This window comes from Pinus tabuliformis, chromosome 3_2, assembly GCF_031772625.1.
Source record: "Pinus tabuliformis cultivar Carrire ecotype Pingquan chromosome 3_2, CPIR1, whole genome shotgun sequence".
NCBI lineage: Eukaryota > Viridiplantae > Streptophyta > Pinopsida > Pinales > Pinaceae > Pinus > Pinus tabuliformis.
This window is the reverse complement of record NC_142302.1, coordinates 1,046,780,383-1,046,795,877: the sequence shown is the minus strand read 5'-3', so window position 1 is coordinate 1,046,795,877 and position 15,495 is coordinate 1,046,780,383. Positions and strand designations below refer to the sequence as shown.

Sequence of the window (15,495 nt, the reverse complement as noted above, 5' to 3'; positions counted from 1 at the left end):
ATAGCCTCAGAATGGGGCCTCAGACGTGGCACAAATTAGGCCTCACAAGCCTCTGCGATTTTCTTTAGAACAGGCCTCAGAAACGTCTGTGATTTTCCTTAGATGGACAACCTGATCTGCGAGTCACAAACAAAAACAAGAGACAAAAAAATAAATAAACCCCATAACAAAACAACTTGGCCCTTGCTATAGATCTTCTTTTACTGACCTTGGCCTTAGAATTTCATAGCAACAACATGAGAGTCGATGCCTCCAAATGCAAGACGTGTGCCTCCTTTTATAGTTGTCAAGGGGGGACAAAAGGGGGGCCGACCTACCCCTTTTTTTGAATTTTATTTTTTATTTAAAAAACACACCCTTAATGTATAGTGATGTGTGGTTTGATGGTAAGTCTACTTGGGTGAAGCTCAAGAGACCACGGTTCAAAATCTCATTGAGTACATGACCTGCTGTACGGCTCGAGAGCAAATTCCCCACCCCCGCCTTGGCGGCACGAGAGTCTCGCTTTGCTAAAATCATAGGATCTTAGTATATCGACTTGCAGGTAGTTGGATGTACTCTTGGTGTTATAGTGGCAGCTACGAGGATTGATCCTGGGTCTCCCATAGATTAGGACTGGCAGTTACCGATTCACCATGTGGTTAAAAAAAAAAACACACCCTTAATATTTGGGCCGTCTTCATCTATTTAATGAAGTTTGTTTTATAAAATTAAATTCCTGATTTTAGGGCCGGCCTGTCCTTGGAATATTGGATTTAAAGTTTATACCAATTTTTGGGACCAAAGTGTAGTGTTGCCTTTACCATACATTTGGGGCACTTTGATCATGACTTTGGGGCTTCAACTTTAGGAGGGCATATCTCGTCAACTGTGAGGAACCATGTGACGTACCACCTATTGATGGAAATGACATGATGAGTACTATCAACCTATGGTAGTCTTGCTTGCAAATTTACTATTCTTCCCATACATTTACCTCAGCAATTGCAGGGCATCTTGATAACATAGCTGAGTCTTCTAGAGTTTATGTTTCCTTTCCTCTCTTTGGGGTTTCTTGTCCATTGGTACTTCCAATTATTGTAATCCATTTACATATATTAAAAGCGTTCAGGTTAAAGCATTTATGTCAAGGCTTTCCTTCTTTCCTTCACTGCTTCCAAAGATTATGCACTCTTTATGTTGATCACCATTGGCTGACTTTGACATCAATGAAAACACCATTCAACATAGATGGCAAATATCAACTTGGAAACTTTCTACAGGCTTCTAGAGGTAAATCGACCTTATCTCAACTAATGTCAATTACTTATCCACTTTTCTTGTGTCTAGACTTAGGAAATATTTAAAAATCCTAATTGATATAATTAAGATCTTTTTCCTAGGTGAAAATTAGGTGAAATTACATGGCTTGGAGATAATTAGTTCCTCTGTGTTCCTAGCCTCAATGACACCTCCCAAGACTAGAACACCTGTCCCAATTACTATAATTAACTGGTTCCACCACAAGAAGACTAATGGTTATGATTCTTGTCCACTAGCCTCTCCATTGGCTACTTTATTTATACTTGTCCTTAGGTCTTTTACGAAGCCCCTCTTCCCTTCAAGAAACCTCCAACACAGCCTTAACAATAAATTAGATTATTAAATGCCTTTTTTTTGGGTTCCAAGTCCACTCACTTTTGGTTTGAAACCTCGAACTTGGGTGCAAAGCCCACACATCACATATTGTGGGCGGTTCTCTCTAACAAGCCTAGCATCAAGGGCATGTGAGAGTACATCCTCATGCTACCCAATCTCAATATTTATTGCAGATCAACGGGTTATACTGCATATTTGTGGTGCTTTTTCACCTGGTAATTCATGGTTGAAGCCTCAAGTCATCTAGGCGGAGCTCCCTCAAATTGGCGTGCACATTCCGATTTGGGAGACCGTTTGATCAGTGACGGGGATGGACTTCTTGATGGTTATGTAGATACTGTTGAGTATTTCCTTGAAAGATATTTCTAGGTGATGACAACACAGTGTGCTGACCTTGAATGGAAAAGATCATTATTGACAGCACCTACAGCATCATCATTGTTGGTTCAACACTTTTCTCTATTGTAATTATAATGCCACATTTTTTATCTTCAGTTTGCTGTGTTATTCATTATGTTATGTTAAATGGTGATTTTTAAGGATAGAGAATTGGTAATGCTTTTTTGGTTATATCTTGATTAAATGACATTCTTTTCTAGTGTTTTGAAGTTTTCCTAGAATATTATGTATATTATCCTTTTTGTCCTTGAAAAATACTTATTATTAAGTGAAAGAAGAAAGGTATATTATGTATCTATAAACACACTTGTGTCATTGAGGCTCAAAGTTGTGATATAATTCTCTCTTTTATTATGGGGTGCTAATGCATGAACAATTGTTTATAGAAGAAAACAAACTTGGAAAATTATTTCTAGAAAGACTAGTAGTAAATAATCTAACTTTCTAGTATGCATGGATAAGGGACTGTCTTTTTCAGATGATGAATAATTATCAATATGTTTCCCAAAATTTCTAATGTCAGAGAACTATAAATATTTCATTTTAGATTAAGAGGCTGATTATTGCGTGACGTGTCTTTGGTAAGATTTGTTTAGTTGTGGCTAAGGAAGTCCATGTTCTGTTTGTAACACTGATTTGAATATATAAGGCCAAGACTATTTATAATTCATACGTCTATCCTATTCTAAAGAATATGTTGAAAACCCAGCAATCTCTTTTTGTTGACTTCTTGATTTATGTCTGTGCTTATGGAGAACTCTTCTTTGTTATGAGTATAGATTCTCCACTACTTGGGATTGGATCACGTAGGACATACTGGTGGTCGTACAAGGTAGTTAATGGCCTTCTCTTCTACATGGGCATCTTTCCATAAATTTAAATTCTTGAATGTTTTGTTGTTTTATACACCAGAAAACTCATACTGTAACTGCAATGCTCACTTGATTGTGTTTTATAGTTCTTTGATGGGCCCAAAGCTGTCGGAGATGGACAAAATTATTGAGAAGCTTCACATGTCATTGGTCATAAAATCTAATTCAACAACTCGACGCACCTTACTGGTTTGTTCTATTATAGTTACACACTCTTTTCTTTTAAATTGTAAGTAATTGTAGGAATATAAATTAGAATATCACCTTTATGTCCTTTCTTCAACTAAGGTTTGAATATCTTTTGAAGGGCCACACCATTATTGGTGTTATTTTGTTCATTCTTTCCATGGAGCAAAGTTCTTGAGGGAAGGATGGGACATGTTCATTCTTGGACATCAACAATCTATATTTTCTTATGACCTAAACCATCTACTGTTGGTGTTGCTCTTATGGACCAACTTATTTTTGTGGAAGATGTGATTTCATAAAACCTTGCTTATTATGTAGGGGGCATTACCTCCACTGGGAAAAAAATCTCCTAAAGGGGATTAGGTTCCAACTAAATTTCTAATGAACTTAATTAAATATTTTAAACATTACTGTTTATTATTAATTAGGTTTCCATATGTTCACATGTTAACATTATGACTTGCTGTTATGAATATGATATATATAAAAATAATAAGTATAATAAAAGTAGTAATAATCATAATAATGATTAATCATTAATTATTGAAGCAACATGTCCGAAAGGACATGACTATTCGTGACAGGGCACCTTGCTCAGTGTATAAGCAGAGCCCTCATTTATAACCAGCCATATCTATCATTCTATTTTCTTAATTCATATATATATATATATATATCCTCAATGTATCTCTTCATATTCCAAGTGTTCAGGGTTATTTAAACTTGAGTACGAACCTTGTTCGTTACATTGGTATCAGAGCTGTTCGACCCAAGGTTGTTTGGGAGTGGGAGTGGGCAATGACATTTTCAAAAGCTCTTGGGTTGGGAGCGAATTTTTATATATTTTGATGCATATATGCCAACAAAACATGTAAAATGATGAAGTAGATATAAAAACCATAAAAACATGAATTAAACCATATAATATCAATCATCTAGAAGTTATAATCTTCATCAACCTCATGTCCATAAGTTACAAGTTCTCATTTATATAGCATGTAAGCTTGCACATTGTTGAAAAAAGTGTAACTAGGTTCGGTCTTAGTAAATGTACTTTTGATATTTGTATTTATTCAAGAAAAGAAATATTGTTTTGTTATATTTATCAATGAGTTTCGTGCTCATTGAAATAGGTGTAGCACATGTTAAAGTGCTATAGGTGAGTCAATGAGTCAAAAGAAAATGTTGAAGACCTTAAGGGAATGTTACACCGTGTATATATTTGTATAAGAGTCAAAGAATATCTCTCCAAGCAAAGTCAAAGTCCTCTCCATGCAATGACATCATCAAAGAAGCAATTCCGATGCAAAAGAAGTGAAGTCGGCCTACTGTCCTCAAGTCGGCCTAAAGGAGGGACAATCCTCTATATATAGAGGTTGTCCACTCCTCCAACGACAAGCCTACAATACCTCTGAAATCAGCGAGAAGGAAGACGAGTTAAGGGTGAAGGGAAAGCGAGTTTAAGGAGCCTCTAGTGCAGCGAAGAAGGAGAAGTCTAACAAGGAAGAAGTCTAACTGAAGTTGAATGGATTGTTTTTAGGGTGAAAAACAGTCACATGTGCGAGAAAATAAGGGCTGTCTGCGGTCATAACAGCAGCAAGATCACAGTCATACATATCTTATTGTTTGGGCCAGTAAATTAAGCCTATAAGGCTTCCTACTCAAGTCTCAAGCGAAGGAGAAATGAGCCAAAAGTATAAGGGAAACCTCCCACACGTGTGAGAAACTAGGGCTGCAGTGCTGTCACATCAAGTCTGCAGCTACACATCGAGAAGAAGCTCGGTTGGACAAGAGAAGGAAAATATTTTCATAGGTGAAGAATCTCACTAAGGATCAAAGATAAGTCTCTCTTCTAGAGCTCACATAACAAGGTCTATCACAAGTTGCCGGAAGAAGAAGGAGGACGAAGTGCCGGGAGACAAAGTGCAGGAAGAAGGAAGGACTTGACTTGTGCTTGGAGGATATTCTTGTCAAGGGTCTAGGGTTTGGCATTGATCAATAAGAAGGTTCAATAAGAGAAATTTACGAAAGGGTTTTCCTCTCTAAGAGAGAGAGGTTTTGCCCTGGCAGAGAGCCGACATCTTGTGTTCTTGTTCTTATGTTTTTGGTAGCATTTTGATGAATTTAACACACATGCATTAATAATAAGAAGATGCAGATTAAGCTAACAAGATAAATTGTAAAAGAGCTTCACAAATTGTTATCAAGTCAAGAAGAATCCTACTATACCTAATTGCCCTAGATTCTTCAACATGGAATCAGAGCTAAGGTGACACATCAAGGAAAGGGCAATTCAAGAACACTCATAAGGTGACTCATCAAGGACAAGAAGGTCTACCATCTATCATTCATCAAGGAAGACTACAAAGCAAGAAGAAAAGCCTTATATAAAGGCACCTACAAGAAGAGCAAATCAAAGAGGGACCTACATCAAGCTACAAGTCATCAAGCAAATCTCATCATCAAGCAAGTCCACTTGGAGAAAGCAACTTGAAGAACATCAAGATCTAAGGAAGGCAAGCCATCAAGTCTTCAAGAAGAGAGCAAGTCCACTACATCTCAAACTCTATCAAGTAAGTATATGTCCCCTTCTGAATATACCTCAATGTCTTTTTGCAAGGAAAGCAACAAATTGGTTGGGACCAATAACTTCCTTGCATGGAAGAAGAGGACTGATTTACTTCTCAAAGAGAATGAACTTCTAGATCACATCAAAGGGAATATCACTATCCCCGCTAAGGAACAAACTCAAGCCTTAGCCAAGTACAATAAGGATGAGACAAGAGCTCAAAGGATTCTAATAGAATCTATCAAGGACTCTCTCATTCCTTATGTCTCAAAATTTGAAACATCAAAAGAAATCTATGATAAACTAATTGAGCTATTCTCGGTAAGCACAGCTGGAGAAGTGATATCTCTATGAAATGATTTGTACAAGATGAAGATATCAAAGGAAGGAATAACTCCATACTTCATGAAGATCTCTAAGATGAGGGATCAACTTCAAGAGCTAGGAGAAGTCATGTCTGACAGAGAAATAACAACCGTAGTACTCAATGCTCTACTTGAGGATTGGGGCAACTTCACATCAAGCATATATGCCAAGAAGGAAGCTACCCCACTAAGTGAACTATGGTCTCTATGCAAGATAGAGGAAACTAGACTCAAAGCAAAAGATGATGTGGGATCAAAGGAGAAAGCATTTGCTACCATGGCCAAGAGAAAGGGAAAATTTGGAAAATTTGGTCCACGAAGATCAAGCAATAGAGATATGTCCAAAGTCTAATGCTTTGGATGCCAAGAATATGGACACTACAAAAGGGATTGTCCTAAACTTAAGAAGGACAACAACAACAAGAGAAAAAGGGAAGAAGCTCATGTAACTCAAGAAGTGAAAGAAGAAGACAAGAAGCAGAAAAAAGATCCTCTAGATCTCTACTGTGACTAAGTCAACCTCTTTACTTAAAGTCTTCTTTCAAATTTTTGAGTAGTATAGGAGCATATAGAAATAGAATAGATTGCATGGTTAAAGGTATCTTCTAGAATACAGGAGCATGGTGTAGATATAGCTCAAGATATTCATATAGAAGGAGCATGCCTATTATAGGACCTCATCCACAATGAAAGAATAACTGATCATGATTAAAATTCTTAGAAGGCCTCCATCATCAAAGGAAGAAACATGTGCAGGATAAGGGTCTTCAAGATCCTCTAATAGAATCTTCAAAAGAAGGTTGATAAATAAGGGAAGATGTCTAATTAGGAGTCCAATTCATGGGATTCAAGAAAGGATGGTATGCAGGCAAGAAAGGATGAAGCAAGAAAGGCTACACCAATCAAGAAGAACCATCAAATGAAGCCAAGATGATCAAAGCAGAATCAAGATGAGGTATGTATGCATCAAAGTTTAAGTCATGTCATCATATGTATTATTGAATCATGGGAAATGTTCTAAAACATGATCAAGTATAAAAGGATCTCTTTCACCAAAGACATGCTCGAAAGCATGTACTACAATCAAATGAAGGTCAACATGAAGAAATGCTCTCATAAGGAGTATGAGGTTGTTGACTAATCCAAGAAGCAGGTAAAGAAGAAGTGCTCTCATAAGGAGGATGAGGTTGTTGACTAATCCAAGAAGCATGTTAAGAAGAAGTGCTCTCATAAGGAGTATGAGGTTGTTGACTAAACAATCCAAGAAGAAGCAAATGAAGAAAGAGATCAAGCATGTAAGAACACCATGGACACAAAGAATCATTATCTGACAAAGATCTGGTATAAGACATCTCCCGAAAGAAGGCATGACAACTCTGACAAAGGAAGAAAAAGATCAAAGTAACCTTGACACCTATGAAGGCCTTGAAGATAGTAAGGTGCGGATAATTGATTCAACTCTACAAAGATGTTATGATGAAAAAGCCATCCAAAAAAAACACCATTTGATGTTGAAGCAATATCAGGATGAAGACATGAAGGGCTACTAAATCAAAGTATGGGAACAAGCAAGTACAACTAAGCATCCATGTGATAAGTACTCTGAAGCACATGCAAGATGACAAAGGAGTAGCCAGATGACAAAAGGACCTGATATATATCAAGAAGGCCACATTCCACGAAGGGAGCAATGACATGACAAATCAGGAAGGAAAGTGATCGATGGCCGATGCCCTACCAAGAAGAAGTTCAAACAAAGACTTCATGACATCGAAGGAAAGAAGGAGATCAAGTAACTGAAGGACCCACGAAGAAGAAGTTGCTGATGAATGGACAAGTCCCTAGCTAAGAGGAAGTTCTAACAAGTTCCCAATTACAAAGGAGCTTGGGAAAGTTCCTTGTCAGAGGAAACTTGGGCATGTCTTCCTCAATTAAGAGGAAGAGATAGACGCAACATTCTTGTCTTCGCTTGGGAAGAAATAATGGGAGGATTGGGTAATCATCTGGCATTTGATGCTCTTTGAGGATGTGTAGTGCATCCAAGACAAGAGTAGGCAAGACGATCGATATTCTTTGTGGGCTGGGAACCCAAGAAGAGAATAGTCCTAGAAGGTCATACTCAGTGAACACCCGGGTGGGTATGTACCTTGAGAGACAATGACTAAGGTGTCTATAAGCCATTGGTCTCGCCAACATTGTGCTATGATCTTATGAGAGATAGAACTGTTAGTCAAGGCCTTGCTATGAACAAAGTTGGTTACTATGATGCTATAATAGATGGATTTCCAATTCGGTTTCTCTTATGTGAATTCTTCAAGATTGAAAAATAGCCAAACACCTTGTAATGATTTATGAATACCTCCCTAGTTAAGAGGGAGTGTTGAAGAAAGTGTAACTAGGTTTAGTCTTCATAAATGTACTTTTGATATTTGTATTTATTCAAGAAAAGAAATATTATTTTTGTTATATTTATCAATGAGTTTCTTGCTCATTGAAATAGGTCTAGCACATGTTAAAGTGCTATAGGTGAGTCAAAGAGTCAAAAGAAAATGTTGAAGACCTTAAGGGAATGTTACACCATGTATATATTTGTATAAGAGTCAAAGAATATCTCTCCAAGCAAAGTCAAAGTTCTCTCCATGCAACGCCATCATCAAAGAAGCAATTCCGATGCCAAAGAAGTGAAGTCGGCCTAAAGGAGGGACAATCCTCTATATATAGAGGTTGTCCGCTCCTCCAACGACGAGCTTGCAATACCTCTGAAATCAGCGAGAAGGAAGACTAGTTAAGGTTGAAGGGAAAGCGAGTTTAAGGAGTCTATATTGAAGCGAAGAAGGAGAAGCCTAACCGAAGTTGAAGGGACTATTTTTAGGGTGAAATACATTCACACGTGCAAGAAAAGAAGGGAAGTCTGCGGTCATAACAGTAGCAAGATCACAGTCATACATATCTAATCGTTTGGGCTAGTAAATTAGGCCTACAAGGCCTCCTACTCAAGCGAAGAAGAGGGTCTCTTAAGCGAAGGAGAAAGTAGCCAAAAGTATAAGGGAAACCTACCACACATGTGAGAAACTAACGCTGTAGTGCTGTCACATCAAGTCTGCAACTACACATCAAGAAGAAAATCGATTGGACAAGAGAAGGAAAGTATCTTCATAGGTGAAGGATCTCACTAAGGATCAAAGGTAAGTATCTCTTCTAGAGCTCACATAACAAGGTCTATCACAAGTTGCCAGAAGAAGGAGGAGGACGAAGTGCCTGAAGGAGGAGGACAAAGTGCGGGAGACAAAGTGCAGGAAGAAGGAAGGACTTGACTTGTGCTTGGAGGATATTCTTGTCAAGGGTCTAGGGTTTGGCATTGATCAATAAGAAGGTTCAATAAGAGAAATTTACGAAAGGGTTTTCCTCTCTAAGAGAGGATGGTTTTGCCCTGGGAGAGAGCCAACATCTTGTGTTCTTGTTCTTATGTTTTTGGTAGCAATTTGATGAAGTAAACACACATGCATTAATAATAAGAAGAAGTAAATTAAGCTAACAAGATAAATTGTAAAAGAGCTTCACAAATTGTTATCAAGTCAAGAAGAATCCTACTATACCTAATTGCCTTAGATTCTTAAACACACATAACCAAAATAACATCGAGAGCAATCCATCTCTCAATAGAAAATATATCAATAAATAGGATCTAGATGGTCTCTAGCATCCAAAATATTCATGCTACAATAAATACCTATATATCATCAAAATCATTGCCTATTTTGGGACCTTTGTCATTAATATCACCCTCTAAGCATTAACATAAGATAGAAAAAACTTAGCATGTCAAGTCAAGATTTTGCTTGAGTGATGGGTACATTTTTAGTAGGGCCATGATAGAGTAGTTCGACAACCAATGTAACTAACATCAAGGTACACAGAGGGCTTGAAGCTCTTGATTAAATACGAGTTCCATACCTTAGTATATGATAAAATCCAATCGAAACATCGTAATCCCCCCAATCCTAAAATCCTGAAAAACTGACAAGTCTGCTTGTTTTTGAGTGAAATTTGAAATTCTACTTTGTCCATATGAAATCCAATGAGGTCAGAACCACTCTCAATCATCCTAAGACATTTGATGGTAATGTTAAAAATTTAATTAAAAGGATGAATTTAACATTACCATGAATTACATATCAATACTGTTGAAATGTGTAACTAGGTTTGGTCTTCATAATGTCTACTGTAATTATGTTTTTATGTATTTGATGAAAAGAGAAAAATAAGTTTATTATTTTCATTCTTGATACATGGGTTTCATGCTCAAGGTAAATTTATTTGTAGGTCAAGCAACCATTGAGTGCTTTGAGGTTTGTCATAGAATTATGAAGTCAAAAGAGTCATTGTCATACATATAAGATCCCTTTGTGCATGTTGTATCTTGTAAATAATTTTTTTGTGAAGTAAAAAATGTCATAATGACCCTCCAAGACCTTGTCAAGTAAGTCAACGTACATGAAAGATCAAGTCGGTTTCATGGAAGCAATTCATACCCTTGGAAAGCCTATATATAAGAAGAAACTCTACCTCATTTGGAGACACAAGAAGCAAGTTCGATCTCCTCAAGCAAGACGCTAGAAAAGGACGGAAATCAAGGATAAGAAGAAGAAAAGCAAGATCGAAGTTTTTGGGCCTCTCTCTCTCTCTCTCTTATGTTAAGGTTTCTATAGTTGTTGGAAAGTTACGGGGCAAGTCGAAGTTGTTGGAAAGCTGGTGGGCAAGTCGAAGGACTCGAAAGTTGCTGGGCAAGTCGAAGTTGCTAACAAGTTGCTGGGGGTTGAAGTAGCTGGAAATTGCCGAAGTTGTTGGAAGTTGCTAGGTCAAAAGTAGTTGAAAGAAAAGTTCATTAAGAAGAAGTTTGACTTGGTCTTGGAGGGGTCATTAACAAGGGTCTTAGGTCTTGGAATTCGTCATCTGAACATTCTATAAAAAGAGAAGAATTCTAGTGGGTTTTCCTCTTAAGAGGAGAGGTTTTGGCCTTGGCTGATAGCCTATATCTTGTGTCCTCTTGTCTCATTGTTCTTTATTGTTTGGTTTTGTTTGATGATAAGAACACTAATTATATTCAAGTGAAAGAAGAAGCTAATTAAGTTAAGTAAAAATACATCAAAAACTGTTATCATTGGAGGGGTCATTAACAAGGGTCTTAGGTCTTGGAATTCATCATCTGAACATTCTATAAAAAGAGAAGAATTCTAGTGGGTTTTCCTCTTAAGAGGAGAGGTTTTGGCCTTGGCTGATAGCCTATATCTTGTGTCCTCTTGTCTCATTGTTCTTTATTGTTTGGTTTTGTTTGATGATAAGAACACTAATTATATTCAAGTGAAAGAAGAAGCTAATTAAGTTAAGTAAAAATACATCAAAAACTGTTATCAAAGTAAGGGAAATCACCTAATCCAGTTGCCCCTAGATTTCTCAACATGGTATCAGAGCTAAGGTGACAACAACAAAAAGAAAAGACAACTTAAAGATCATCCAATTAAAGAAGGATACACAAGGGATGAGCTCAAGGAGATCATATCATCTAGACATCATCTTGAAAGAAGAAACTCTTGGAAGAAGAAGAAGACCTCGAAAAAATCCCTACCTCCATTCGAATAAGTACTCTACATTTGAAGCACCTTGGAAAGCCTCCACATTCTACAATCATCATCCAAGGAAGCAATAAGAAGCGTTCATCATCAAAGAAATGAAGGTGATCTTTTCACATTGAAGCAAAGATCACATCTCAAACATCCTTGAAGAAGATCATCAAGAAAGCAACATCATCAAGAAGGCATCAAGTTGAAGATATCATCTTCAAAAGAAACATCTTCACTTGACAAGTAAGTATCTTTATATTTATGTCTGAATCTACTATCAAAATGACTTCATTCTACAAGGAAAGCAACAAACTGGTTGGGTCATCAAATTTCCTTGCATGGAAGAAGAGGATAGATTTGATCCTTATAGAGAATGAAGTTTTTGGACATGTTAAGGGTTCAATCTCCAAACCATCACAAGAGGAAGCTCAAGCACTATTGAAGTATATGAAAGGGGAAATAAGGGCTCAAAGAATCCTCATAAAATCAATCAAGGATTCCCTCATCCCTTATGTAGCAAAGTTGGAGAAATCGAAAGAAATCTATGATAAGTTGGTAGAATTGTTTTCCATAAGTACTGCAGGAGAAGTTATATCTTTGAGAACCAAGCTATACAAGACGAAGGTATCAAATGAAGAAGAGACAACCTCATACATTATGAGATTATCACAAATAAGAGGCCAACTACAAGAGTTAGGGGAAATAATGTCCGATAAAGAAATGACCACCGTAGTGGTCAATGCACTACCTGATGAATGGGGCAACTTTGTATCAAGTATCTATGGAAAGAAGGAAACCACTCCATTAAGGGAAATTTGGTCATTATGTAAGATTGAAGAAACTAGGTTGAAAGCAAAGGGCGATGTTGGGTCAAATAAACAAGTTCAAGCACTTGCTGCCATGGCCAAAAGAAAAGGAAAATTTGGAAAGTTTAATCCTCAAAAAAATAAGATCGATATGTCAAAGATATAATGCTATGAGTGTAATGAATATGGGCACTTTAAAAAGAATTGCCCTAAAGTTAAGAAGGACAACAAGAAGAGAAAAGAAAGAAATGCAGCTTATGTCACCGAAGAAGTGGAAGAACCTGAAAAGGAGACAAATAAGGAGGAGGTGAAAGACCTCTATTATGACTAAAATATACTTGAGACCTTTTCAGTTTTCAAGAAGATAGCAATCTTGATGGAAATCATTACAAGCATCAAGATGCATTAGGGTTAAAATAGAGATGACATTGTCATAAAAGCTTGGAGGGATAGCTGAAGTAGAAGTCTACACGGTTGTAACAATCATCATGGTAGAAAGAAAGTAGCTCATGGCATCTCCATTGGAAGCATATAAGGACAATCGAAGTAGATATATATATGGTTGAATGAGAGTGATCTAGCATGATAGAAGATAAAGAAATCATCATTCATCACCATCATTAGAGAGGAACATTTGCAGAATAGTGATCATCTAGATCCTCCACTAGAATCTTTATAAGAAGGTTCACCTCTACTTGGAAGAAGTAAGTGTCTCGTGTTAGTTTTTGTAGCATCGGATGTGTTCTAGCCATGAAATTTGGTGGAGAGGCTAGAATACATGAGATCTCTAAAACCCAAAAATCGTTTCTGGAAATTCCACCTAGTGATGACTTAATTATATTATTAGCCAATTTTTAAATATTTACTCAGTCTAAACTTAGGGAATATGACTGATTAATCAGAATTAATTAAGTCAAGGTGAGAATTCTCTAGAAACACACACGGATTGATCTCGAAATGATCTGTGCCATCGATTAAGATTTAATCTTCGCTGTTGGAGTTCCAACAGGAAGATATACGAAGGGGTCGATGTGGTGATGGAGAATGCACCAGAGTCACTTGGAGAATTCAATTTTTTAGAGTAGTAGCAGTCAATTGACGAAGAGTTCGAGTTTCAGTGAGGCAACAAAGATAGCAAGGGGTAGGGATAGTGATCCGGAGGGGCAACAGCAAGAGTGCCCAGTTATTTCCTGTGAGTCCGTGCAAAGGACTGTGTAGTTGCTTCAAAGAAGCAGTTCGATTTGTTGGAGAGAAATTCGTTCTCAGTTCTAGAGGTTGGGCAGAGGGTCCAGAGTGTCGGAGAGGCGATTTCCTCAGCAGAGACATGCATAATGACTTCATCAGAGGCAGATTGGAGGCTTGATGTCATAGGGTCTGCGCAGAGCAGTGCAGAGGCTGATTCAGAGGGTCTAGGAGGCCAAATTTTTTGAAGGAAGTTGTGTTGGGATTGCTTGTGGAAGGAGGGTAATTTCCTTAAAATAATTTTGCCTAGATTTTATTGCTGTTTGGATTGCCAGTTGGGCATCCATATATTGTACGCAGATTTTCATTACTGCATAATAATAAAAACCTGCACTGCTGTTCCAGTTTTCCCAAGTTGGTTTTTTCCGGGGACATTTGTCTGAAAATAACGGTGTCATTTTTATGTGTATGTGTGCTAAATTTTCTCAGTTTCCAACGCTATTTTTTCCGCAGTTTTATTTGTGAATGTTGCAGTATGTTTATTTCGATGTTGCCATAGCAATAAACTGAATAATTATTTTATCAGTTAGAAGAAATAATACCAGCTGTTGCAATAGGATTCCGGTAGTGGAATTTTCACATGGTATCAGAGTGTGATTGATTGGCCGGGAAGCTTAGGAGCTTAGAAGTTCAGAAGAAAATTTTACTGTTCAGTGGGAGCAGTTGGCCGAAATTTTCTGGTATTGCACAACGCCTGGCCAGGCAGTGCGAATTGTTGGGCAAGGGTTCGATTTTCAGTTGCAGGGTTGCAAAAATATAGATTTGCCTAGAATAGTGATTCCAGCAGGTAGAGGGAGCAACAACAACTCAGATTTTCGTTGAGCAGATTCCTTGGTTGGGCACAGAGGGTTTTGCAGCAGTTGCTAGAGTAGAATTAGTGCTGGGTGGAAGAGAAAAGCACACACAACAGAGGGGAAATTTCTCTTAGGTGATCTCGAGTTTTAGAGAACTAATTTTACCAGTTTCATATTGGCAGTAGAAGTGAGCAAATATTCTCACTCCAGAAAGGAGTGCGAGTAGCAAATCCAATAGCCAAGCAACGGGAAAGAGGGAGATTTTCAGGTTTATTTCTCCAGATATTTGAGATTTGCAGCATTGCAGGGATGTCCGTGTGAAAATTCCTGAATATAACACATCAAAAACCCCTACTGCAATTACTTGTTTACACTCTCCTACTTGTTCTTTACATTAACAAGTTATTTAATTGCATAAACATCGAAGTAAACACTATTGCAAACTTCACAAATATATAGATCATGCACTGAAATAAACAGAAACAATAACACAAGGGACACCATTATTTTTGGACAATCGTCCTTGGAAAAACCCAATTCGGGAAAACTGGTGCAACATATAAAGTGTTTGTATTATTAAGTAGATTTCGTGAATACAACTAGGGTGCCAGAAATGGCTCACCCAACATGGAAAATCCTCAGCAGTAGTACCTCTATCCAGAGACAGATATTTCGGCAAATCAGCAACCGGATGATCAAACCCCACAGCAACTCCGGCTGTTCCCTATGCTGTACAGCGAAAGCTGCTCCAAGTACTGCTCAGGAACTGCGTCACCCTATCTCGACTCAGAATCTGCTGATTTGCTCCTAGTCTGTCCCACAGAATCTCCCCAGCGCTGCCTCTGAAGCCCGCTATGGCTTCTGCGTCAGCCTCTATGGCTTCTATGTCAGCGTCTACGTCCCTCTACGTCCTCTGCGTCAGCTCGTACGGCCTTTGCGTCAACCCTTCTAGGGCATGTGCTGTCTCTCCCAACACTTCATTGCCTCCTTGCTATGTATT

General features: G+C 37.8%; 1 protein-coding gene across 1 annotated transcript in view; it reads left to right on the top strand.

Annotated features, from left to right (window-relative positions):
* LOC149184180 (Alkaline-phosphatase-like family protein) overlaps window positions 1–15,495 on the top strand; it is a 234,020-nt gene that overhangs the window by 124,847 nt on the left and 93,678 nt on the right. Inside the window, 2 exon segments of the mRNA XM_089417414.1 lie at window positions 2,817–2,869; window positions 2,996–3,098. Coding sequence (XP_089273540.1) covers window positions 2,817–2,869; window positions 2,996–3,098 — 156 coding nt within the window.